General features: G+C 41.4%; 1 protein-coding gene across 5 annotated transcripts in view; it reads right to left on the minus strand.

Moving 5' to 3' along the window:
* Positions 1 to 25,884, minus strand: part of cdc42bpab (CDC42 binding protein kinase alpha (DMPK-like) b) — a 61,787-nt gene extending 35,903 nt beyond the window's left edge. For 2 of the 5 annotated variants that reach the window (XM_086018617.1, XM_086018615.1), the window contains exons 1-3: positions 24,555 to 25,882; positions 4,194 to 4,285; positions 96 to 179 (exon numbers count right to left, since the gene is read on the minus strand). In XM_086018617.1, coding sequence (XP_085874743.1) covers positions 96 to 179; positions 4,194 to 4,285; positions 24,555 to 24,732 — 354 coding nt within the window. In that variant the 5' untranslated portion in view covers positions 24,733 to 25,882. Of the gene's footprint in view, positions 1 to 95; positions 180 to 4,193; positions 4,286 to 24,554 lie in introns of all 5 variants that reach the window. The other 3 variants (XM_086018613.1, XM_086018614.1, XM_086018618.1) reach the window with 3 other exon arrangements.
* Positions 25,885 to 26,409: the final 525 nt, after the last annotated feature.

The following is a 26,409-nucleotide window of genomic DNA, read 5'->3' on the forward strand; positions in this document are numbered from 1 at the left end:
ATGACGTAAACATAGTGGGGAAAAGAATCCATGTTAGCTCAATGCTAACACAAACTCACTGTTGCTCCCCTAGCAGCTGGCGACTTGACACTTACCTCTGCTCGCTTCAGCATCTCCCATTTGTTAAGAATCTTCATGGCGAATACTTTGTCTGTATTTCTCACCTTCACGACTGCTACCTGTACACAGACCAGGTTGATAAGAACTGGGAATGCATACAGACAACCACAATGCATCTTACCAGACTGTCAATTATCTCAAGTGCTCTACCGAGCGGGGAAGGCGATAAATTAGGCATTTGTCATAAATTCACCAAAATTAACGATTATACAATTTTGCCTGGTGTTAACTATTTAGCACACAAAGCGAAGTATCAGTAACCAACACTTGCGCCCAGATACTACGGCAAAGTAACTGTTAATACAAATGGTCTAATTTGTTTCTATTTCTAATTTCAGATTTGAAATGATATGAAGTACTAAGATAGCAGCTCAATAATATTAACATTTTGTGTGAGTTGATTTTTGTTTAAAAAATGTACAAAATGAGTTCTTGCACTTAATGTTGGTTTCTTGTTGAGCAGTTTTGTGCCAGCCTTGAACGGTAATTTTTACGCAAGAGAGCCCGTTGCACTCAGGGGGAAAAATACAGTATGTGGTTATTTTGTTGTTTGGATGTATGCATTTGTTTTGTCCATAGGTAAAATAACTTTTTTTTTTCATATATCTGGATAGGAGGTGTGTATGTGGGGCCCCCAGCAACACCAATGAAAAACTGTGTCCCCCCCAGCATTTAATTTGCCCATCCATGCTGTGGTTGAATGATAAAAAGATATGGGTTCTAATTTTAAATGTCAGTTTGCACCTGTCTGCGACATAAATATAAGGGATATTAAGAGGATCAATCAAACCGTGAAAGAGAAAGTACGAATTAGGAGACTTGAAATAGGATTAGGTTTGTGTCACCCAAAGTAAAAGTAAGCAGCCACTTAATCTCTAATCTCTTTATTTCACAAACTCGGTGGAGTAGTATAAAATTGACAATATGGGAGATATGACAGTCATTGTCACAAAGCGGAGAAAGGCTGACAAAGTTCAAAAAATGTAGGAGGGAATCACAGCTGGATACTTTAATTATGATTCATAATTCCAAAAAAAGTCTTGTCTATGGATATGAAACTGCAAGCCAATCAACTGGGAATGGGAACATTTGTGCAGATGCGATATTTGGATGGAAGTTGCTAACCACTGTTGACATGAACACAATGGAAAAAGACAACGCAGTAGAAACAGAAGGCTATTCCGGTTGGATCATTTCAGGCATTTGAAAACGACTTCCTGCTCTTATTGAACGTACAAACATCTGCAAACAACATTTTAGAAATTACAAACTATCTCACAACTCCTTTTTAGTGCCTCTCAACTTTTATTATATTACACTTCTAATACCTACTTGTACCTCTTTCCCAACATAGCTACTGTTTTGAATTATTTAGGTGTCACTTTATGCAGTTAAGTGTCTTGGGTGGTAATATATATGTCTGCAATGTAAAAAACAAAATGTCTGTTTCTGTATGGCAGAAAGGAACCGAAGAGTAAACAGAGAAGAATTTGTGACACATACACACACAGAAACAAACAGAAGCCCATGCAACGGGGTCTGTAGTCTATTAAATGAGCTGGGGAATGTTGCTAATGCAATACAACGATAACATTCCTGCAGTGTTTGGATCCCTCCATAGCGGGAGGGAGGAAGAAGCAAGCAGGACCGGGGGAGAGCGCACTGTTCTTGGCAACGCCTTGGTGTTTTTGTCTTCTCTTGTCACTTCACTTGCTTCTTGCTCCCCGCCCCCCCAGCATTATCTGTTCATCCCTTTTCCGTAATTATTCATTCTAAGTATACTTTAGGGCAGTTTGTTTACTTAATGAAGTGGGCAGTCAGTAAATGTAATCAAATGCATGTTTTGGGTTTTTAGACATGGCTGAAAATCTCCTCTTTGTCTGTTTGGTTGTGTAGCCTTTTGGAAGAAAAACAATGGGATGTTCAATCATGCAAAGGCCTGACCTTGTATTGGAAAGAAACGACGACATGGCTCACAAAAGTGCACAACTGTTTCCGGCTACTTGAACTAAATTCTTAAAGCGGGGACAGATTGTTGCAGAGAAAGTCAAGATTTTCTAACTTGATGTGGACACCTTACAGCATTCATCTGGAATTATAATTGATGAGGAGTCAGATTTTTTTAATCCTATTTGTATTGCTCTCATATTAGTATTAGTTCCCATTGACTGCAAACAGTGAGAAGAAAGACAACGTTAGCAATTTGATCACTATATTTATTGACTTTTCTGACTCATTATGCAATTTATTTTTTTTAATCAACTAGTGAGATGATTTTTTTTTTAAGTTTTGTTTTGGCCCAAAAAATGCATTTCATACTTTTTACGGATCTGAATTGATGCAGGTTGCTTGGAAAAATGTTCAATGATGGTTTCAACAACAATTTATCTGTTCCTATATCCCTCCTAATTTCAGTTATATGCTCATTTTTAATGAAGGTTCACGTTAGGTGACAATACAAACAGAACATAATGTATCTCTATCTGTGTTTGCATTAGTCACTTGGTATTTAATTTTATGACACATATCCAAAACAATTGGAATTTGACCAAAATGTTTTTGAAAAAAGGGCTTCTAAAACCTCAAGAGTTCTAACCGCTGCTCTGCGTGACAAATTACTCAAAACTTTATCGTATGATAGTGGAAACCCAATGACCTCACAATAGCTCATTTATGTGCGCCGTTTGGAATCATCTTTTGCCTACACGTCTAGACGGTTAAATTTAATGATTTTGGTATCACCGCCCTAAAAGTGTTTCCATCAGATGACTGAATGGTACAGTAATGGAATAACCACACTGTTTATTTATTAAGTAAGGTGGCCGTAGCACCGCTGACAGAATGTTACCACAAGTTCACACCTTTTCACAAAGCCCAATATAAACCCGAATACAATGCTGAAAAACACACACACGGGAAACACATGACTCATGCATGCACATTCCAGCACTGGCTGCAGAGGCTCAAGTGAAGACATTGGTGTATTGCATCGGAATTATAGCTACAAGCTGATGGTTGTGTCCAAATGTATCTCCAACCATCCATCAATCAAGCAGTCGCTTTATTTGCTATTTTCCCTCTCAGTTTCCCCACCATCATTTTTGTTTAAAGCAATCTCTCTTAAAAATGGGTGACTGGCCAATCGTCAAGAGTCAAATGCTGAAAGCTAGTTTTCCAACCAGCCACACAAATCATTGGCACAATTACTTGTTTGTTGGAGTAAATGAATGTCTTCTGCTTTTCTGCTTTATCGCCAGTTATTTTCAATCTATTTTTCTTGCTATTATGGTAACACATTAGGTAATTTAGCAAATTTGGATGCTAGTGAAATTCCTAGGAGCTGCAATATAAGAAACTATGCATTAATGGAACTCACTGACTTGGTTTGTACAAATTTGCTGCAATAATTGCTTTGATAAAAAGTAGGGGAATATCAATATCAATTAAGCAATAAAATACATTCTCAAGGTAGGTAATTGTCAATCAGTTTGGAGCTGGCTTTTGCTGAATATCGTTTTTATGTAAGAGTATTGGCTGAGGGCCACGATACCTGTCCTTACAACATTCCACTGCTTTGACATAATCAACTGAAACCCATTAACAAATATCTTCCAACCTCCTTATATGTACACATACAAGGAAGAACAAAATGAACTAAGTGGTATTTAGTGGTTGGTTTCACAGGTACTTTTATCTTGTAACGTTAGAAGTGGAGTCACACTGAAGCAGCAGTCAAGTACATCACACTGCTGCCCAATATCAGACTTCTTCGCCTGTTATGTCTTCGTAATTAAGGCATTAAGGTACAAGATAATTGTCTTTTGCTGCTAAGTGTTATCTTTGGATCAGATTGCAAAAACTTGCTCCAAGGAACAAGTTGCAGATTTTGACATGTCTCAAGTCATTGCAGACAAGTAGACAAAAAACACATTAGATTTGACGTGAGTAAAGAGCCGCTTCAAACAGCCCTCATGACACCTGTTTACGCATGAAAAAAAAGGAGGGGGGGGGGGGCAATTGGAGGTTGTGAATGTAGGTAACGTTGAGTGTACGAAAACACAAAGGAACATTACCTCTCCAAAAGCTCCTCGTCCAATCACTTTGAGGATTTCAAAGTCTTCTTTGTGCAGCCGCATCTGCTTCACTTTGGATGTGAAGGGTTTTGCTTTAAGGAGGAAGAAGAGAAGAGAGGTCAAGTTCATTCAAATCTGTATCAGGTGACTTCTACAAAACTGTACGAGTGAACCATACATTGACAACAATAGAGTCAGATCAGAAAATAGATCCTATTCCATAGTAATTAACCATATATGGATGTGGAAACCTATCAAATTAGGAAAATTATACTACTGGTAGACAATGGATATCATTAGTCAAACAACTACGCATGTCCACGCCCTTTACACTTGTGTTTGCGTGGGTGTGTGCCATGATTTTATAGAAGAACCACAAGTGTTCCGGAAAATGACATTCTGACACTGTGGGGGAAACGCCTTTGGTCAAAGTAAGCTAACACATAAGGTCAGTAAGTGCTCACTCTTAGCGGAGTCATGAGGGGCTGACATAGTCGGGCTGCTATGACTGCCGCACACATTATGTCACGCATACTCGTGAACTGGCCATGTTGTCAGGGCCAATTAAAAAAAATTTTAAAAGGCAATTGCGTTTAACTTTTTAGTAAACAGACCATGTTCAACATGTTCAGCGCATAACTTGCAAAGCACGAGGATACTGTGCAAGTATTGCAATTGCATTTTCAAAATGAAATCTTAGGAAAAAAACATACAAGGATGTCAAAACAAAGATGCTGGAAAAAGCGAGTTGTGTTTCATTAAAATTATCTGTCAAACTTAAATCAGTAGAGACAGTCATACTCGGGCCTGAACAGACAAACTGTGAGGTTGTAAAATTTGCATCACTGCTGATTTGAAAAATGTGGATTTTAAATATTTGCGAGAAACCTGGAAAGCATTTTCTCACAGAGGAGTCCACAAAAAAGAAAGTCTGGTGGGTTACACCATGAACCAAAAATCTTTGCATAAGAACACTGCTTTGCTGCCAAATAGAGAAACAAGACACAGCTAAGTAGTAAAAAAAAGATGATTTCAGTAATTGTGGCTGGCGGTAATTTAATTTCCCATCCTGCTTTCTGCAACTCCAGCGTCATGTTTAAATTCAACAGGCATGCTGCATATAAAAGTGCCAGCATATGATGTGACTACTACAATATTTATGAGATGACTTCGCAGAACATACATCAAAATACACGTTTGTTCTTTGGCAGATGCCCCAAGTTCTCCTACCTCTGTCATTTTATTTACCGAATACATCTGTCTTAGCTCCACTTATTTAATTCTAGTAGCAAAATTAACGAAACCCCTGTGAAATCCGATCAATCCCTCGAGGCAAGCTATATCGGCATAGGTCATTGGGGACGGCCGTATCAATAAATTCTAAAAGGCAACATCAATTATTCAGCACTTAGCACACAGGTTATAATTGTTTATTGTCTCATTCCCATCACGAGGAAGATCATGAAGAGAAATGTCAACCTCAACCTTTGGCACTGCTGCTGCTTCCTCCTCCACTGACATCCTGATACTTCTTCATGAAAATGAATGTTAAGGCACAGAGCAAAGGTAACGGAGCAAGGAAGAGGAAGAAGTGATTAGCAAGCTGTCTGCTGAGTCAGGAGCTCCGACCACATGAAACGGCTTTCATCTCGGAGCCCACAGGTCCTAGCCACAACAGAGCACGCATGCAAATATGTGTACATCCACCCAATGATATCTAGTTCCCCACATCAAAACCAGATGAATGCTGAGCTGTTGTCTCTCTGGTTTTCATAGAAATTCCATGGTTAAAAATTGCTTCAGAATTTAAAGGGGGAGGTCAACCCAAAAATTGTCTTCACAATATGTTCTATGTGCCTCCACTAGTCTAAACACGGCATTCTGATTAATATATTGTTTGTGGAATATGACTTAAAGGGGAAGTCAACCCAAACATATTTTTTTCAAGAATACGTTCCCAGCAGGCCCACTAGTTGAAACAAGGCATTCTGATAAATATTGCGTTTGTGGAATAAGTGTTAATCCACTCGTTTTTAGCCATCTCTGGGGGCGGCCATTTTGTCTTCTGTCGACTGAAAATGACATCACAACTGCTCACAAGGACCAATCACGGCTCAGATATAGAAAACAGGTCAGCCGCGATTGGTCGACAGAAGACAAAAAAGCCGTCCCCAGAGATGACTAAAAACGAGTGCATTTTGCTGCTTAATTTATATTCCACAAACGCAAAATTAATCAGAATGTTGTGTTTCAACTCGGCCATCTTAGGGGATGGCCATTTCATCACTTCTGTCTACTGAAAATGACATGACATTTGATCAGGGCAATATTAATCTGAATCTCGTGTTTCTCGTGACTAGTGAGGCTACTACACTGAACATAATATTGTAAAGAAATTGGTTGACGTCCCATTTAAAAAAAAAACAAAACAAAAAAAAAAACATAGTGGTTTATGGAAACACAGCCTAAAACCTGTTTTACTGGCATGTCATTTATTATTGGCATTTGTCTTATGGGTGTGAGCGTGTAGGTAAGGTCATGCACACTCACTGCCCTGTATTCAATAAGCAATGAACTAACCCACATTTACGTAGCAATCAATGTGTCTGCTTTCCAGCAGCTGAATTGAACATGCTGTGCTCCTTTTTTTTTTTTTTTTTTTTTCTAAACCACAAAACAAGCAAATACCATCCAGTTTTGTCATCCATCTTTACTCGCTAGCAAAACACACAGGTAGACCCAAACATAGCAACAGTTGTTAAGACAAGGTGTGGCAAGAACCTCTGGCAACGATTGGGAAAGTGTCAATCCAAGAGCATGACTGAAGTTCTTTGTTTGCAAGAGGTTTTGCAATGACAACACAGCTGGTGAGTCAAGATTGGAAAAAGATGACAAGTCCGTCACAAGTACTTTATGTCTTGCACCCTACATGGGAAAGACTTCTACATGCAATGAGCACGCTGCATACGATGGGCCATATTTGCAATCTGCACTGTGAAAAACACACAGGCATGTCGGGCCTCAGGAGCCAGTGAAACTGGAAAAACGTGAGTGACGCCAAACTTATCCATGTAGCTAAGTAGTAGCGCTGTGCTGTCACCCAAAAATCCAGACCATTTATCTGGCTCATCCATCCTTATCATAACAGGGGCCATTTTTGTGCAGTTTCAGGCAAGTGTGTTTATTTAGCTCAAACGGCACACTTATGAGGCATTTCAGTACATTTTGCTGGCTTGGTTTAGCTCAAGTTGGCATGTCAGCGTGACTGATGCTTCATTCGCACAGCAGGAAGCTCAGACTAGAGCGGTCAAAATGAATGCATGTATAGACATATACCAGCACGTTTTTCATGTTGAAAGTACACTATTGTGCTTTTGATTGTAATTGTTGGGTTTTCTCTATGTGCTGGGCTGGCTTAGTGCATCATTTCTAGTGTAGTGCTTCATGTACAGGCTACATTTTAGGGGAAAATACACCTTAAAGTGGAAATCAACCGCCAAATTTTCTTGACAATTATATGTTATATGTTACTCCACTAGTCTAAACTTGATATTCTGATCAATATTGTGTTTGCGGAATATGAGTTAAGCGGCAAATCCACCGGATTTTACCCACCGCAGGTGGCGGCCATTTTGTCACTTGCAGTTGACTGAAAATGACATCACAGTTGCTCAGGTAACAACTAATTATGTCTCACCTGTTTTCTGAAGCTGAGCCATGATTGGTTGCAGTGTTTAGACTAGTGGGGCTGCATAGAGCATATTATTGTAAAGAAAATTTGGAGGTTGACTTCCCCTTTAAGTGTCATAATACTAATATACTGTACATCAGCACACACAGGATTAATTTACATTTGCTGTTTTGTTTTTGCTCTTCTTGACACATTTTCTGAAAAAAAGAGGACTTGTAGTATGACAATAATAATGTGAAAAGAAAACTGTACAGTAAGTAAGCACACCATAATTAGTTACCAGCTTGGTGCTTACTGGCTAGCTGCCATTTTTCAATTGTGATCTTGAGGTTGAATATTGTGTGTCACGTGTTATGTTTTAAAATTACAGTCGCAGCTGATGTCATTTTATACTTGTGCGCCATGTAAGGTGTGTCAGCAATGAACATTTGTTTTCCCTCCTCATTTGTCATTAAAGGTTAGCCGTTTCCCTTCTCGTTTGTCATTAAAGGTTAAGAGAGTATTTTTCTTTAGACTGGTTAATGGCGGCTAATACTTGCGTGGGAACACTGGAACAAGTGTATCCAAATATAGCTCAATGGGAATCTGAAGTCAACCTTGGAGGTAGCACTGTATATTTCCAATGTAAATACTCGCAGCACCACCTTAAGCTGTACTTTCATGTTAGAGCAAGCCTTGCGCTTCATGTCCGTGGTTCTGTCAGGCAAGACACACTCACCGTGCTCAGTCAATATTTAAGAAAACAAACATACATGGGCACAGACCTCATGAAGCCAAAAGTCAAAAGGTAAAAAGTGAGTGAGTGAATAGTTACAGAGCATTGTATATTTGTGTGTGCACTGTGTATGGTTCCTCGTCAAGAATTTGTGGGCATTGTTTGACACAGATCCTTGTCAATTCCGTAACCTCTGTGAATGGGGCGGAGGGCAGAAAACGTGAGGAATCAGTGGACTAATGAATTCGACTGGAAAAACTAACATGACGATGATGATGATGTCTGCTCCTTGTCTGCGGTTAAGGAACTCTCAAACTACTAGAGAACATGATTGTGGGATAACAACATACAGCAGAAGGAGAACATAAGAAAAATGCAGACAAGGCAGCGAAGGACTGGAAAAGCAGTCAGGTTCACCTCAGAACACAAAGCCATACCGGACAGTGCAGAGTGCGGAGTGACGAGCCAGTGAGACCAGTCAGCAGTTGAGCCAGTTACAGTAAGTGTCCAACCTTTACAACCGCACCACATTCAAACCCCATTCCCACTTCCACAGTGGGATGGAGGGACATCTGGAAGCCATCATGGATATTATTTACAACCACAGTGAGGTAACGACACAAAAATGCAGTTTTCAAGAGAGACAGGGGAAAAGAGAGATGGAAAGAGAGGGTGACTTTTCAGGATTAGACGAGGAAAGGAAGAAACCTGTGGATGGCCTTCCCCTTTGTCTGACCGTAACGGCAATGCTGGATGGAAGAGAACTCAGAGGCTAGTTTGAGACAAAAAAAAATAACCTTGTTGAGAATAAGCTATGCATCCATCCATCGTAAAAATGAGCAAATGCGTTCTCCATAAAAGCATAATTAGTGCACAGCTATGACAACAAAATGGATTTCACCGAGTAGCTGAGCTCATATAATTCCTGTTGACTACTGTCATTTCACAAAAAATGAGGAAATCACATTTCCCCCGAAAATTCTAATAGATTTATAACCAGCTGTTTTCCTGTGGGGTCACATGGTCACCGCCAGCTAGGAGTTCCGTTTAATTTCCCTTTTATTCATCAGAAACATCTGAATCAATTCAAGCTGGCCCCAACAACTTCAATATTGTGTTCCAGAACCGTCTACTCCAAAAATGAGCTGGTTGCCCCATGCTTCTTCACAGTAAATTTATTCCAAATTCCTTTCCTGATAAATAACATTTAAGGGAGTTATTGAGCTTCAAATTGTTGAATAAAGAATTACAAGGTCACCAAAGGGGAAAGTGACTCTGCACACAGCATCTCTTGAGCTAAACAACTGCAAGTAGCCCGAACACATTTAGTAAATTGCCTCAAATATAGATGAAAATAGAAGCAGGCCACTTTGTCAAAGACAGGGGTCCTCCCAACAGATGTGTGTGTGGGGCACCACCAACCCAAATGAATGGAGTCTGGCTCTCTAGTGAATGACAGCTGTGAGATCACCGCGGGCAGAGCCAGAGGCTCCAGACAGCAGCCAAACTCCCAGTTTGCAATGCAAAATATTTGTCACTAAATCGTTCACCACTACCGGAAATAAGTGAAGGGCAGAATGGGCATCACTAGAACAGCACACAACCTTGCTCTGGAGCAGTAAATACAATTTAATGCTAGAACGCACAGCAATGACACCAGAGGTAACATTGGCTACGTTTACACAGACACATTTATTTGGATTAAAAGGCTGATCGAAATAAAAATGCTTCATTCACACATCCCATTCGGAATATCCTGTCCCAATCAAGCCCATTCCGATCAAAATTTTATTCCAAACGAGAGGGGTGGTTTATGTCGATTGATAATCCAATCGGCGTGCATGAAAACACTTATTTTTTTTAAATTTCGGAAGAAACCATCTTTACTTTTCTGTTATTCCCGGAAGCTAGTAAAAGAAGCGCAAGTGAAAGACATGGCGGGGGCAAGACTGAACTGGTCTGTATTGCCATTAGGAATTGTTTACTCAATGTAACAAGGCAAAAAACACGCAAGATAAATAACGTTTTAAGTAGAAATGAACAGAGCAATGTTTTGTTGACACAAAAGTCGCTAAGGCGTTTTTTTCTTCGACTACTATTTCCACCAAAATATCAAAAATCTCAAAATAATTTGTTACGATCAAAAGTGTGATACATAAACACGCAAGTCCTAATCGGATCAACATTTTTAGTGTCCTTGAAAACAGTGCATGTCCATGCCACTGTTGTCACACATTGGTACACGCCCCCATTTTTAGTGAAGGTTCCGCCCAACTCCCCATTTTAAATTGTGTTTCACTGAATTGATTCCAACAACTTGGCAGGAGAAATTAAGCGCTGGGTGTCAACCTTCACACCTCTGTTCATGCAAGCATATAATGTAAGTTCATGCAAGTATACTTTAAAACACTCTCCGAGCTTTCAAGTCAACATGTTTGACACACAGTGCAAACAAGTTGATTTATGCAATTCTGTGTCAACATGCCCTCCCAATGTGTAGTGTCGAGAAGGTGAGCTTGTCAGGAGCGTTCCACGATATGTTGCCAAGACAGGGTTGGATTTCTGTATACTGCATGAATGATACGAACTGCCTGCCAAGGTGGTGGTCCAGAAATCAGCACAACTATTAGGTCATTTTGAGCTCAAACCAAGAATGTAGCACTTTATCACTACTTGTGCATTTCTGTGTGTTTTGTCCCCACAGAGAAGCATCTCTGTACGGCTGTAACACACGACACCTCAAAGAGCATGACGGGTGTGCAAACCCCCTTTTTTCCTGCCCTTTTTTTTTTAGCCCGCAGCACTTTAAAATAATCCTCTCGAATCGAACCATTTAGATACAAGTGGAACTTGGAATGATCTCCAATGTTTGCTGGTGACTGGTGAAACTGAAACTAATCGTTGGATGACTCTTCTGTCAACGGTATGAAGCCAGAGGAAACATTTTCTCCTGGATTTCCAGGAGCAAGTGCCTTTATGGCAGTATCTAAACCTGACCCTGAGAGCTAGGAATACCACGCCGTACAAATGTTCTGTAACCTGGACAACATTTTCCAAAGCGCTGTGGTTTTACAAAAAAGACAAAGTTGGCACATTATGCGTACAAGGATGTAGAAATACTGTGGCACCTTGTTAACTTCCAGAAAGAAACACTTAATACATTTTAACAATGGGCAAATTAAAGACACCAATCGGCAGTATACATCCCATCCACCTTCAAACAGCAACATGTCACAACATCCTGGCAGATATTACGTCACACGTTTCCAAAAGCCTTTTCTGGGCACATCATCGTTATTCCCCAGCTGATAGTGGAGGGGTTGCTGTTACTATATTACAGCACTCTGTGCCTCAAGTGGTGCGGCCCAGCAAGGATTTTGCTCCATTTAAGGGTTTGAGTCCCATCGGGTCCACCCGTTACTATAAATGGATTCACCCATTTGTATAAAGAGCATCCACAAGTCTTTTGTTATGACCTTTGAGTCAAGAGGGAAGGAGATGCTATGATAACATTACCAGGTGGTCATTCATAGTCTGGAGAACGATTGAGACAGGGAAGAAAAGATCTCGAACTGAAAAGAGGAATCCTCGGTTTTTCCTGCTCATAAAATTGCGAGGCCAAGTTCAGGAGGCCGAGAAGCTCCGACAGAAACCGGTTATGTGACCGGTGTCGTTTTAAACTCCAACTGTGATAATATGCCATGCTGTTGGAAGTCACTCAAATTGTATGTCTCGATACATGAATAATTCGATTTCATATAGTGAATACACCTAAAGGCCATTTTTCCGACAAATAAACTATCTCAATTTCCCTGCAAAATACAGGCCTGATCCGTTTAGGATGGATGCACACCTATAAAATGTGGCAACAAACAAGGCTCTGGCACAGTAGCAGACAGAGTCCGAGATAACAGGTAGGAGACAAGTGACCTCATAGATAAGTAGATTGCGTCTGCGTGGGAGGATAGAGTGTGAGCCGTGTTGCCATCCAGGTGAATGTGTAGACTTATAAACTACTCGCTGCACTCTGGCTATGCCGGCGACTACATGCCAAGGTAGCGCGCCAACTTTCGCTCAACAGGCTAGACTGCCACACCTGTGTCATTTTATAATGCATCTGCGTGCCTCACATGTGCATAGATCAAAGAAGCAGGCTGCAGTTGCGTTTCTGTAAAAATGTCTCTGCCCACGTTGCAAAACTCCAGCGTGACCATGAGGTACGCAAAAATGGGCTTTGCACGCACCCCCCAATGGGCAGCAATGTCCTGCATATCACGAAAGGACTAAAATAGTAACAGTTATCATGTCACCATTTGATGAATGTGGGTGCAGCACATAAATGACAGAGCAAGTCAAGTTGGTTAAACTTTCATTGTCATTTGTTGGTTATTAGCATGATTACGCAACAACTGCAGTATCGTTCAAAGGTCTTGGCTAGTATAGTTATTGTATGACAGATACAATAAGGAACCTTTCCATGAACCCTTGTAAAAGGGAAATTATACCACTAACATTTTTGAAGTCATTGTTTATTTACATTCTGTAACATGGAGGAAATGCTGCATCGATTATACAACACGTTTAGATTGCGCTGGTGCATAAGGAACCATAACGTACTCCTCTGAGAATAAAACATCCCACCATGGCCAACTGCATGATCGTACTTTCTACGTGAAAACAATGTTCTTGTGCCATCGAGCTTCTGGAATGTTCAGGTTGCCCTGCTCCACATGGTAAATGATCTGGGGTCGAAAACAATTCTTAGCTAGCAATGAGGTTCGAACGGCCATGAGTAAAATGCGTCTTTTAACCAGTCCTGCTCAAGAAACTTTTTAGGAAGATGAAACAACAGTTACCTATACCGACATTTCTAGCCACTGGTATTCATTCTGTGGAAGTGCTGCAAAAACTTCTTTCACGGGAATACCCACGACCTCAAAAAAGACAACTTTTTCTGAAAGCATGCTAGAACAGGAATCTTGCTTACGAGAGAATGCTTGAACAGAATGTCAGGCAATGCACAGGAGTTTCACTACATCATCAGGTTAATCCAGACAATGCAAGTGATTCAGGCTGGAGGCTCTCAGATCAACAGCATGTGAGACTTCACCAAGTCAATGAGCAACATTGAGCTGCAGGATGGATGAACGGTGCTGACACCGGTGTCAACGGTGCTCTCACATTTGAGTAAATTATACTCTAAAGCCATGTTGTATAAAATTAAGACTACATCAATCAAACTACATGTGCATGAATGCAGTAAAGGGGCTCTATTAGTAATGCAGATCATTTCTGTGCTTTCAGGGCAATGCAGCCTAAATTGACTATGATCGACTAAAACTCATAGACGAGTCTTTACCATGCTAATTATGCAAACGTTAAAAAAGTATGACAGCTCATGCTGTCCAAATGGTGCATGGCCCACACAGACAAACCCAAAGACGCTCTTGTCAGTCACTAGGCAAAGCTGGGATAGGCAAGAGGGAAGGAGGGTGTGCGACGAGGACATGAGGAACAGGAAACGGACAATTAAACAACTCTAAAAACATCAGAGCAAGTGGAGATGCTCGATTACAATAAATCAGCAATAGCTGGAGTGCAGCATTTCAAGAATGCGCCAGTGAATGGAAGCCGATTGACCGTCATTGACCATCACAAAGAAATCCACAATGAGGGTAGAGGCCGACAGACAGAAAGACACACAGAATGCAAAGGAGGGGTGAGTGGGGAACTGGTGGACAAAGAGGTCGATCTGGCCCCTTCCAAACAGCTGCTGTGCTCCCGTACATTGCACCTCAGCTCCAAATTCCACAAGCAGCACAGCAATGGGGGCTGCGGACTGAGTCAGCATTTTTTTTTTTTTTTTACACGCACAACTGAGCCCTCTGCTCAAAGCAACCAGGAGATGTGCGGCAAACATAGAAAGATATAAAGTAGGCAGATCCAGCGGTCTGCTATATATACAATAAATTGGTTGGACACTGGCATCACAAAGCTATTCTGATTAATTGCATAATTTAACTTAAGACCGAAGCACTCGTCAGGACAATGATCTTTTCTCCAAGTAATAATGAATCAACACAAAGCAAAAACGGGATAAATGAAATTGCAAGTAGCAACAGGGCTAAGACCCTGCAAGACCAATAAAGCCTGTTAAATTCTGGCCAACTTAAGGCTGGGCAATTATGGGAAAAAAAATAGAATCGCGAATATTCTTTATTTTAAAAACTTAATACAAACTGCAATATAAAGCATCATAGCTGTGCCCGCTTGCTGCAAAGCAGTAATCCTCAGGAATGTGAGTACAATACTATGTTGTCTGATCGAGGTACAAGCTGGGCAAACTGGTACGGTAATACTGTGTTAGCATCATAAACTGAAGCTAACTCGCTCTTGTAGCTAGCAGTTGCAAGGGCTTCTGCCTCACAGTGCCAGGTCATGGTTCCATTCCTGTACCACACGTGAAGTTAGAAAGTCTGCTGTCTACACAGTTGGGAGTTGTACGGCAGCATGAGGAGTATCTTGTGATTGAACCAAAACCACATTAACACATGTTGACCACTTTCCCATATGTAGTTAATAATACAAGTGAGGACTCCAAAAATGCAGGTAGTCCAAACAAATGGTACCACATGGAAATGACAATCTTGAGAAGGGTGTCCCAAAACACATCAGCGCAAGACCCACATTAGGAATTCTGTTCTTTCCCAGGACCCCAACATACCAAATTATACCATACATGCAATTTCATACAGGTGGCCCCTCAAAAATGGAGCCGCGATCCTTCGTTTGGGGAAACCCTTATCTAGAGCTCTGGATTTAAGATTCTAAATAATCCCAAGAACTGCAAGTCATAAGGCTTCTAAACTGGAAAAAAAAAAGAAGTATTTCTCCACTAGTAAGTACATGCCCACAGCTGTTAAGCGGAGACAAGCAGATTTTGATTGGATTCCTTGGCATATCCCCCATCCAACCATAGCTGGGGTTTTGTGCTTGTTACTCTGCTGACAGATAAACATCCTGCAACAGGAAAGAGAAGCCAAGCTGGAGGAGGAGAAACCAGAGGCCAGAGAAAAGTCACGTTATTTATGAAGCTGTTCTGTGACAAAGCTGTGGAAGGCTCTGGTTTTAAGAGCCTCAAATAGGTTTCGTCCTGGGGTCGAGACAGTGTAGGCTCCCATACTGATCGTTTTATGGACATTGCAATTTAAATTTTACGGTAACCCTTCAAACCCATCTTCCATATTAAAGGATTATCATGACTAAAAAAAAAGATTACTTCGGAGATATAATAGTGTGTACACATGGTTTAAAACGGATCTACTGTGGAAGCCAAATTGCCTCTGTGGCTGAATCCCAAGAAGCCTTTGATTCTCTAATCCTTAGATTTAACAGCGGGTAGAGGAAGTTTGCTCCAAATTTGGAACGTTTTGCATTGTTTTAATCCTCTTTCCGTATCAATTTTATCATGGGCACTATGTGCTCAGTAGACTGGGCAGACAGTTCTACTGCCCCAGAATTGAAAGAACTGAATAAATCTGACGTCTGACGTTAGAGGCAACTGAGCTGAAAACCACAACCGTATAGCCGTATTTCCAACTAACAGTACACTTCAGTTTAGGTCAAGATTCAAGTAAACCTTGTTTGCACTTTGGGGCATGAAGTCCGACGACATTAAGTGGTGTGACATCGCAGCATACTCTTGCAACGTGGGCTAGGGGAAAAAAAGTCTGCTAACTCTGGTTTAGGTTGACCACAAAAATTGGTTGACGGAAAAATTCCTGCCTGGAAACTAAGAGTTTTAAAACCATCTATGCGGCACCTGGAACCAATGGCCAAGCGGTGTTAAAGCCTCTCCAGCTAACTTAGCTTAGCATAGCTTGCTGGCTGTCTCTCATGGCTAAGCAGTGATGAGTGTGTGAGTGATTATTGTGGTAAACGTGAAGAAAAAAGTGCGAGTAATCAGGAATAATCCATTGGAAAATCTATTCTAAAAAGAGTCGTTGGTGACAGCCCTAATTTCAACCGCATCTGATTCGTATTAAAGCCAATAAAGACGGGGACAGTTCGGTGAAGTGTGCTGACAGTACCTGTTAAAAAAAAAAAAACGGCTTTGAATAAAGCCACTCTCCTGCCATTACAGTCTGCCCTAATTTCATCTTCCCATTAACGTCCTGAAAAGTACTGTTAAGTGCAACCAAACCGTGACCTCACCAAAAAAAAGTTGTTACAATATAGAATAACTATGTACCTCTTGTACTCTTGTATTCTACACTGACAAATCTGACAAAGTTTAAAGTGACTTTCACAACACTCTGTAAATTAGAGTCAACTAGAGACAAAAAAAATGTTCATCATCACTTAACTTTTCACCAATTTTAGCTGGCATTTTTCTCAGACCAGAGCTGACATGCTTTCATTTCCTGGCTCGCACTTCCTCTCAACCAAATGGGAACAGAGAAAACTATGTGAATGTCAATTGCTCTCGGCAAACTGACTGTGGATCCCTTTGATCCCAAATGGTAGGCAGGATTCCAAAACTTGACCCGTTAACAACATGAGAAACTTTGAAGAAGGTATTCAAGATGTTTCCCCCCGTCTGCGGCATTGATTTGTTGACGTGTCACTCATTGTAAGCTAGGCTGGCAGACAAATAAAGAACTTGCTAATTGGAGTTCCAAGCTGAAAAGTCATTTCTAGCAGACATGTTTCCCGATTGAAAGTGTTGACATGGCATTAAAAGCGCAACTAAAGCGTTGAGTAATTTCCCATGGTTCAAACTTCTCCCATGCTTAAGCCCGTGGGACCTGTAGAAACACAACCTGATTACGTTAATGTAGACACTTTGGATAATAGTACTATGACAAATAAACTCAAGCTAACACCTGCAAATCCAGTCATTAGAACAAAAACTTGTGGTTATGGAGGTATGAGGCGTGTGCTTTATGCTAAACTACAGAAATCCACTAGAAATGTGTTTTTAAAAGGCTCCATGAGGAAGAGAAACAAATTTAAGGCTGGAGTTTCCCAAATTCAATATCCCAGCTGCATGTACTTTTAAAACGGTAGGTATCCGATATCACTGGCTACGTTTACATGGACATTTCTTTCATCCGATCAGAGTTCGGATTAAAATTATCGGAGGCACTGTTTTGATGGAGACTAAACATATTGATCTGATTAGGACTTGCGTGTTCATGCATCACACTCGATCGGAAAAAAAATATTTTGACATGCGCAGACTGAACAAATACACCGGAAACAGTTGTAGAAGAAGAAGCCGTGGCGACTTTCGTGTCAACAAAACATCGCTGTGTCCATTTCTCTTTTTGAATTTGAGCGTTATTTCGCCTATTTTTCCTGTTTGCGTTGTTAGGTCGAGTTAGCACTTCCTAATGTCTTGCACCCGCCATGTCTTTCGCTCGCTCTGCTTCTACAAGCTTCCGGGAATAAAAGGAACGTGTATAATGGCGTCACAGACACGCGATTTGAAGACGGTTTGTTCCGAATTTTCGGAATATGCGTTTCCATGCTCGCCGATTATCAATCCACATAAACCACCCCTCTCGTTCAGAATGGGCTTGATCGAGTCAGAATATTCCGAACGGGGTGTGTGCATGAAGCACTTTTATTCCAATCGGGATTTTAATCCGAGTCAATGTGTCAATGTAAACGTTGCCATCGTGTGTACAGTCACTGTACACATGAAACAGCATGCATGCCCATAAAGAGGCATCACAGAAATAAACAAAAATAACTTCATAACAATCAATGTGTATGGATCCTAATACAATGCTTTAAGAAAAGCTGCAGGAAGGTAGTTGCAAATAAACAGACAAGCTGATAAAAAAAAAAAATAAAAAATAAATAAAAACATCTACCTGATGAAGGTAAGAGCTCTAAAATAATCAATAAAGAAGATTCATGAAAGCATTCGTGATACACAGCCAGCTGAGCAGGGGTCAGCCAAAGCCACAAGGAAAGAATGAGGCAGAAGAGGACAAGAAGATTAAAAGCAAGATGGTGGGGAAGGGCAGGGGAAGAGGGAAGGGGAAGGATGGTGGGGTAGATGCCATTCGCGGTCAGGTCCTGGGGGTCCTGCGGGCCTGGCTAATGACCCGTGTGCTGCAGTGTGTCCTTTGAGAGTCGCAGAAAGGAAGTCAAAGCAGCCCCTGCCACATTCTAATGAGCCATCACAATTAACAGTAAGCCTGTCTCTGACAACAAAACATTCAAACCAAAATCCAGGGAATGTCTGGACAGGCAGAGCCACATGTGCGATGACGTTTGATGATTAAAGGTGAAAATTAATCAATTCACTGATTTTTCTTTTATTTTTTAAATAGTACTTTTACTTAAATGGGAAACTCTTTCTGGATACTCGAAACTTTCGAATAAATCCTTCAATCATGCCCATCCTGAAGCCAAATATTGATGTCAACAACAAAATGTCACTCATGTTGCCTTCACAAAATTCCATGTACGTAATCTTGCTCTTCTTAAACCATATTTGAACAGTGCATTTACTTATTGAGCTGAAAAATACAAATACACAGAAAACTGTAACAACCAGGAAAGCTGCTGTTTAATTGTGATGGGAAAATGACGCTTCAAGATGCTTCGCGAACCAGTTGTTGTATTTTTGTCTCTTCTAGATGGCATTGTTGGCTCGAAGAAAGAGGTTTAAGAAATGGAAAGTCAGTGTTTTTTCAGCCCGATGTTTAACAGAGTGCCATCTAAGGAGTCAAAAAAAAAAATACAACAAATGGTTCATGAAGCATCTTGAAGCTCCATTCTCCCATCACTACTGTTTAATATTCTCTAAAAACAGGTCGGCAACCCACAGCTCTTTGATCTGTCTGCTTTTTTTGGGTCGCGCAAAATATGCACGACAGCGATGTGCGACACCTGGCGCCGAAATGTCTTGATCCATCCGACTTCTGGCATGTAAATCCAAGAAAAGTTGCTAAAGAAAACAGAAGATTTCATGCTACGGGCTACATCACAGAAGACAGCTGACAATAGCGTGTGAAGCTGAAGTCGGAGTCACAGCCGTGACATGCTGCACTGAGGTCCAGAAGCAAAAAAAAAAAAAAAAAACACATTAACCAGGTAAAATAAATACTTTAATTGAAGTTGACAGCTGAGCGCACGCTCCACAGCAGTGAACTCAACGGGGGCATCCAAAAGAGGCAGGCGGGCATTCATTCTCCATCAGCGCTTTGAAACCACTGTTGACGACTGATTTCCATTCCACAACCACCAATCCACCTGCGTTAACACGTTCGCATCAAACGCACCTTTGCTCGCCACTGCTCAACAGGATAACAGCAAAATGATGACAAAACACAGACGCGGACGGCATTTTTGGGCTCGACGGTGTATAATCAAATTAAGTTGGATGATTTAAGATTGGCTTTGACGTCATGAATACAAGGACTCAAATAGTTTCAAAGTGCTTTCAAACAAGCATCATTGAACTCCTTTGAGTGTAGTATTAAACCAGCAACACAAACGAGACATGAGCTTTATGCAAGCTGCATTCACTGGCAAGGAAATGACCGTGTTAATGACTTCAACCGCTTGTCAACACCACCACAGTGCTGGACACGAGTGAGAACACAATGATACAATGCGGTACAGCTGTCCCACTTCCTCGAATGACATCATGTAGACATTTAGTCCCAACTAGCTCATTGACTTCTTGTGCTTTCTTCCTGTTCACTGTGCCCACCGTCACCACCGGACAGCCAGACAGGAACCGTCAGAACCGCCTGAGAGGTTGTGAGGATGTCCTGTTAGGAGGCCGCTTCTATAAAACGTTCAGGCCCAGGACCGAGATCATTGCAACACAGACCGGGTGATCTTAATCTTTCGATTCAACTGAGAAAGCCAATTCACTGAGCCCCTGAATGATCTGAATCTAATCACATGCTTGCTGGTGGAACAGTAATAGGCAGAAAGTATAAGATGCCAACGGGCTGAGAGGACAGTCTTACATACAAGGCTTTTTGTTCGGGATGAGGTGGAACCAAAGGGGCTTGACGTAGAATTCAAACCGTGTAAAACAACACCTACTCCCTGGAACCAAACTTTAATTCTAATGGCTGGAGCGAGGACACTTAGAGCCACAAGTCAAAACAACAAGTGCGCGTCTATAAATGTGAGTGCACACACATACAGAGCAAAGTGTGTGTGAGTGTCGGGGTATGTGTGTGCGTGTGTGTGTGTGTGTGTGTGTGTCTGCAAAACGGAGCACGCATACTATGCATTAAGGCTGCTCGATTATGAAAAAAATATTTATCACGATTATTTTGGTAAGAATTGAAATCACGATTATTCAAACGATTATTTTTTGGTACAAAACAAGAAAATGTTTAAGCGTAAAAAATGACAAATCTCTTTTAAATACTAATTATGTAAGTTCCTTTTGGACCAAATAAAATTCACAAAATTAGTTATTACAAAATAAAAAAAGGCATAAATAACAAATGTATAAATTCAAGTATAATTTCCTTGTGTAAACAAACAGTATAAATGCCCATTAATAATCGTTTTTTTTTACAATGATGCCAATTTTGAAATCGTCGACTGTAATCGTAATTGTGATTGAATTTCCGTTCATTGCACAGCCCTACTATGCGCATGTATGAGCTGCAGCTGAAGAATGAAGGATATCCAGAAAATTGCTCTCTGTGCAAATCGGAAAACGCTTCCAATAACGTGGAAAGAGCAAAGCAGAGTAATAAGTAAAACTGACTCACACACACAAAGGCTGACTCAGAATAGTCGGTTTATTCAAAATAAAACGTAGCTGTGGAGTTCTTGGAATACTTTGGTGCTTAGCAAGCTGCCATGTAAAGCCATTTAGCAGATATGGCTGTCTATAATGTGCTGGTACTCATTGTATTGTGATAACGATTCCAACGGGGCAGACATTCAAGTCAATCTGCGCGGTTAGAGTGAAGGAGAGGGCGCACAAGCCCGAACTCGATAAGTCTGCTCTGCACACTGTAACTGCTGAAGTAAACACGAGAAATCGGGATAGGGCGTACTTTCCCATGTTCGTATCCCCCTGTGGCTTTGGGTCACGCAGGGGTCTCCATTTCAGGTGGAATGAGGTCACCAAACAAGAAGAAAAACACACCCAATTTGAATGTTTGCTTTCTACGGTGCCTCATTCGCTTTTGCGGGGTGAAAAGAAACAACAATGTGCCACCTTATTGATATATCATTTAAAAAAAAAAAAAGGTGTATGCGCACCATGACTGTTTGACATTCTTAAGTTTGCTGAAAAAGGCGGCTCAGTTCAAAACTGGAGTGTTATTGGGTTTCACACAGACCATCTTGAACCGTTTTATAGCATGTAGAATTAAACCGTGTTTATGCCATCTATCAGATGTAGCCTGCTTTTAATAGGCTACCATTGTGACATTTGCTTTGTAGTGGTAAAGCAGAAATTGGAGGCTGTCAAACTAATACAGCGCTTGTAATTTTTTACTACAGGTGCGCTGGGCTTTGGACCGGGTGATCTACCGAGAAAGCTAGTGGAAAGAACGAATCATTTTACAAATGTGCTACCGTGGTCCAATGATTAAAAAAAAAAAAAAAAAAAGACCATTCAGTACTCCACATCTCTATTATATTCATACTTGTAAGAATGCTCCAACACTACGACAATGATACCAGCTTGACATCTGGATAGGAGCCACGTCAGCTGTGCGGAGACACTAAAAAGGTATACACAGACACTTTTAGCCGACTACAAACAAGTGCCGAGTTTCCTGTCCAGCGTCCCTCTTCGCACCGCTCGGTTACGGCCGAGACGGCCACGCTCCAGTCGCGAGGCCGCGGGAGGTGTAGACTGAAGAAAGAAGAAGAAATAGTTGGGTATATTTCGGGCAAAACGGGAAAAGGCCATTCCATTCCCACGCTAAGCAAGCGACCACGTCCAGTGTTTTACCAGCCCACAGAGATCAGTTTTTAGAACGGGCCAACAACAGGTTGTACCGATGGCGATGGGTGGGGTCGGCAAAACCGAGCAACCACGACCAAAATGAAACGCCATTTGACCGTTTAACTCGCATGCCGCCTACTGTAATTACCACAGCTATTGTCTGTCTTTAAAAAAAAAAAATGATTACAAATGAATTGGGGCAAAATAGTTGACACTTTTAAGTGTTTTTCTTCCATTAGATGTTTTAACTTTCATTGTCGGGCGTATCATTAAGCCACATTCCCTCCTGTGAGGGCACATAGTTGTTTCTGCTTCCAGGGCTTTCCCAGACATGCAGGGCAGGGCAGGCATGCTCCGGCAGCTAGCTAAAAAAAGGTGAGTTGTTCACATTCCTGCTTCATGCACAAACTAAACTCCTCGTGTCACACAGGCGTGCACACACTCATAGCTTCTCATTAACCAGTGAGTATGCGTGCGCGCGTGTGTGTGTGGTCCCCCAAGGTTCATGTGATGTTTCCCCCCCCCCCCCCCATCTTTGCATGAGAGGAGTGGAAAAGTAACAAAACTGGAAGCTTTACACTGAAAACACCTTTCCTGGTTATAAACTCACAAGAACTTAGAAAGGAGAGGCCAAGCGACAGTGATTAGAGTGCAACCATGGAAACAAAACAGCCTTGGAAGAGCAAACAAAAAGTTTACTCCTACGGTCCTAAAAAGGACGTAAAAGTTGTGACACCTATAGGGAAGTTACATGCAAGGTGGCAGCTATTGAATATGGATAGAATTGAGTTTTCTACCGATTATGTCATTGATTGGATTATAAAACACAATAACATTGCACATGTGAAGTGGACATTTTTGTCCTCTGAGGGTCGTCATCCTTTCATTATGCTGTAACATCTGTGACGTTGAGTGTGTACGGCTTTAAAATGGGGGGATTGGTCTGTGAATACCATAGGCATCAGTGAACAAGAGTGTAGAGTTAGCCTGCATGTTTAAATGACTTGGCGTCATCTGTGGCCATCGGCGGCTCGAGAATAAACGTGATTATTATGCGTTTGTTTTCTTACTGTTTGTAATTGTGGCTTTAATACAGTAAAACGACTCAATTTGACTTTTAACAACTTATTCTCATGATACGACATTATTCTTGTAAAATGCCACCTCTCCTAAGTACAAAATATTAGGGCTGCAATAAACGATAATTTTAATCATTGATTAATCCGTTTTTTTTTTTTTTTAACGGTTTTAATTTCGACCCCTTTAATCAAAAACATAACACTACAACAAGTATGATTCATGATTACTGGTTTGGGACGTAACATGTTGAAAAATAGGCGCAAACATTGATCATTGCTTTGCAAAGTAAAAGCAAATGTTTTATTTTGATTCAACGCAACAACAGAAATCGGAGAATACTTACTGAAGAGAAGATGAAATTCAGAGAATTCTTAATGAAAAAAAGTTTTCAAATGATGAAATCGACCAAAAATAAGTAGCGCTTATTTTGAGGAATTGATTTCTTGTTGCTTAATCTATTATTCGTTGCTCCTCTACAAAATATAATTCTTACATTGATAGACTTCATCCTCGAAGTGATTCTATTCAGAAAAGCCTCCTTGGTGCTTGGAGAGTTAATACAAGTGAACATACATAGATACATATACTTAATACAAATCTGTGTGCAATTAAACTCAACAAAAGGTTATATATGGTGTCTCAAAAAAGGGTAAGGCAGGACACATTCAAGTATGCTAGCTTGTAGTTTTTTTTTTAATTTTGTTTTGTTATTTAGGGAGTGTTCCTGTTGAGGAAAAGAGAAGGCCAAGTGAGCCCCACGACTACTATAAAAGGAATGTGATGTGGAAGGGAGGGCCAGTGCACAACCAACGTTACTAGCCTATCGTCTTACCAAAAAAGAACAACAATGAGGCTGGGTGCACCGGCTAAAGAAATTGGAATCAGGAATAAATAATAGAAAAAGATGGTGTGCCTTACCCCAATCCAAAAACTCCAGGATATTCTTCTCTCTTCGGAGAGGAGAATTGTTGCACTCATCGTAGAGACAAATCAGGACGTCCAGAAGGGTTTCCACACTAAGACACTGGCCATTGGAATCAGTGGGCCCGTCCAAAATCAGCTTCTCCAGCTTCTTCAAACGCACCTCTCCCGACATGCTTGTACAGTCCAGTTGGGTTTAATGATGAGTGAGTGAAAATATGAAAAAGGTGGGCTCAAACAGGCCACTGAAAAAAAGTTATCTCACTTTGAATATGTTTTGAAAATAAGAATCACAAACTTTCAGCTACGGGGAAGTCGCTGTATTGCCGATTTGCTCATGATCTTTGCTTCGAGATCCACATTTTGGGTGCATATGGGTTGCAGCAGCCCCCCATGTTAACATTCCTGATCGCCGCAGGGCAGAAGAGAAAAGTGGAGTCGTCCAAATAACATAGCCTAGCTGCCCCAGGCCGGTTGGTTTAGACGCTGCTCCTTGAATGAACAAAAATGGAAAACGGTCCTCTCGCTGCGGTTTAACAGTTTCCCCTGAGTAGATGTGGCACACATTTGGGATTCTCCATTCCAGCCGCAATGCTACAAAGCCTCAATGCCCCTCCTCTGCTCCGGGAATGCAAAGGGCGACACAGGCTTAGTTAGCAGTCTGCTACCTTAGCCCAGTAGCTTGCAAGCTAGCGATGTGAACGTTACTTGGCTTTACTTCCAAATGTCATCATTGCAATTTTCTTCAAAGGGTCCCCTTGTCATGTGCTCACCGTGCCTGTCAAACGTAAGCCAAGTCGGGCCCTTTCAAATAGTATTCGTAATTTACACCCCCGAAATATCCTCTTGTTGTCGCAACACAGTGCAGCCAGAGAGGTTCTTTAAATCCCAGTGTCCGTCCTCAAACCAAAACGTCTCCTTAGTTCCAACCCACTTCGACACGACGCTTGTTTTAAAGAGTTCGAAAGAAGTAAGTTGGCCGTCAAAATGTGCGTGGGTTTCTTCTCTTTTTTTGAAGGTTACACTGGAGCCCGTCTTGCGTCAAGGGGGACGCAGAAGTCTGGTGTCGCTGCTTCCAAACACAGGACGCAGCCGAAAGTCCCTCTTGTCCTCTGTCCTCGTCTCCTTTGCTTCGCCTGCTACCTCCCCCGCCGCTCGGTTGCCTCTTTGCTGCCTTTACACAGCAAAGCTACCCGCTACCAGAGACATTCAAACGTTGAGATGACAAAGTAAACCGGCCTGGTGGTGGCCTCGCGTTGCATTGTGGGAAGCTTTGCTCGTCTGTAAAATATGAACGAAGCATAAAAGGGAGACGTTTAAATCCCGAACAGCCCATGTAAGCGCTTACAGGACATGTTACAGATTTTAGTTTAAGGTGCTACAAAAACAACAATGGGAGGCGGAGACGCATATTATACAAAACGGTTGAAGTTGCCGCGCATGCGTATAACGGGCGACACCGCCATCTTGGAGTTCATTTTGACACACTCTTCCTCGTCTTATAGCATCTTTGGTTGCTTCTGCAGGCAAAATCCCAGATCACCGTCATGGCGCCCATCGCAGCATCTGCTGTGCGGAAAAGAGGGAGGGAATGGGGAGGGGAGTGATGCTGGGGGCTGTCAAAAAATGTGAATGGAAACTGCGGGCTGTGTCAGGCTGCTGGTGGCGTGGTGCATAGCAAGGAGTGCATTGCTATTCTTTTTTTTTTGTTTTTACGAGTGCTTGTTCCATTGTAAAACACCACAAGTGTACTGTACAACAATATGGGGGATTAAAATAAAAATGAATCTGTTGCATTGCAGTCACACGTAGTGGTTTGGAGGTACTGTATGCTATATGACTTCCAACGGCT

Source organism: Filicampus tigris, chromosome 20, assembly GCF_054856515.1.
Source record: "Filicampus tigris isolate MCC_2025a chromosome 20, RoL_Ftig_1.0, whole genome shotgun sequence".
NCBI classification, from domain to species: Eukaryota; Metazoa; Chordata; class Actinopteri; order Syngnathiformes; family Syngnathidae; genus Filicampus; species Filicampus tigris.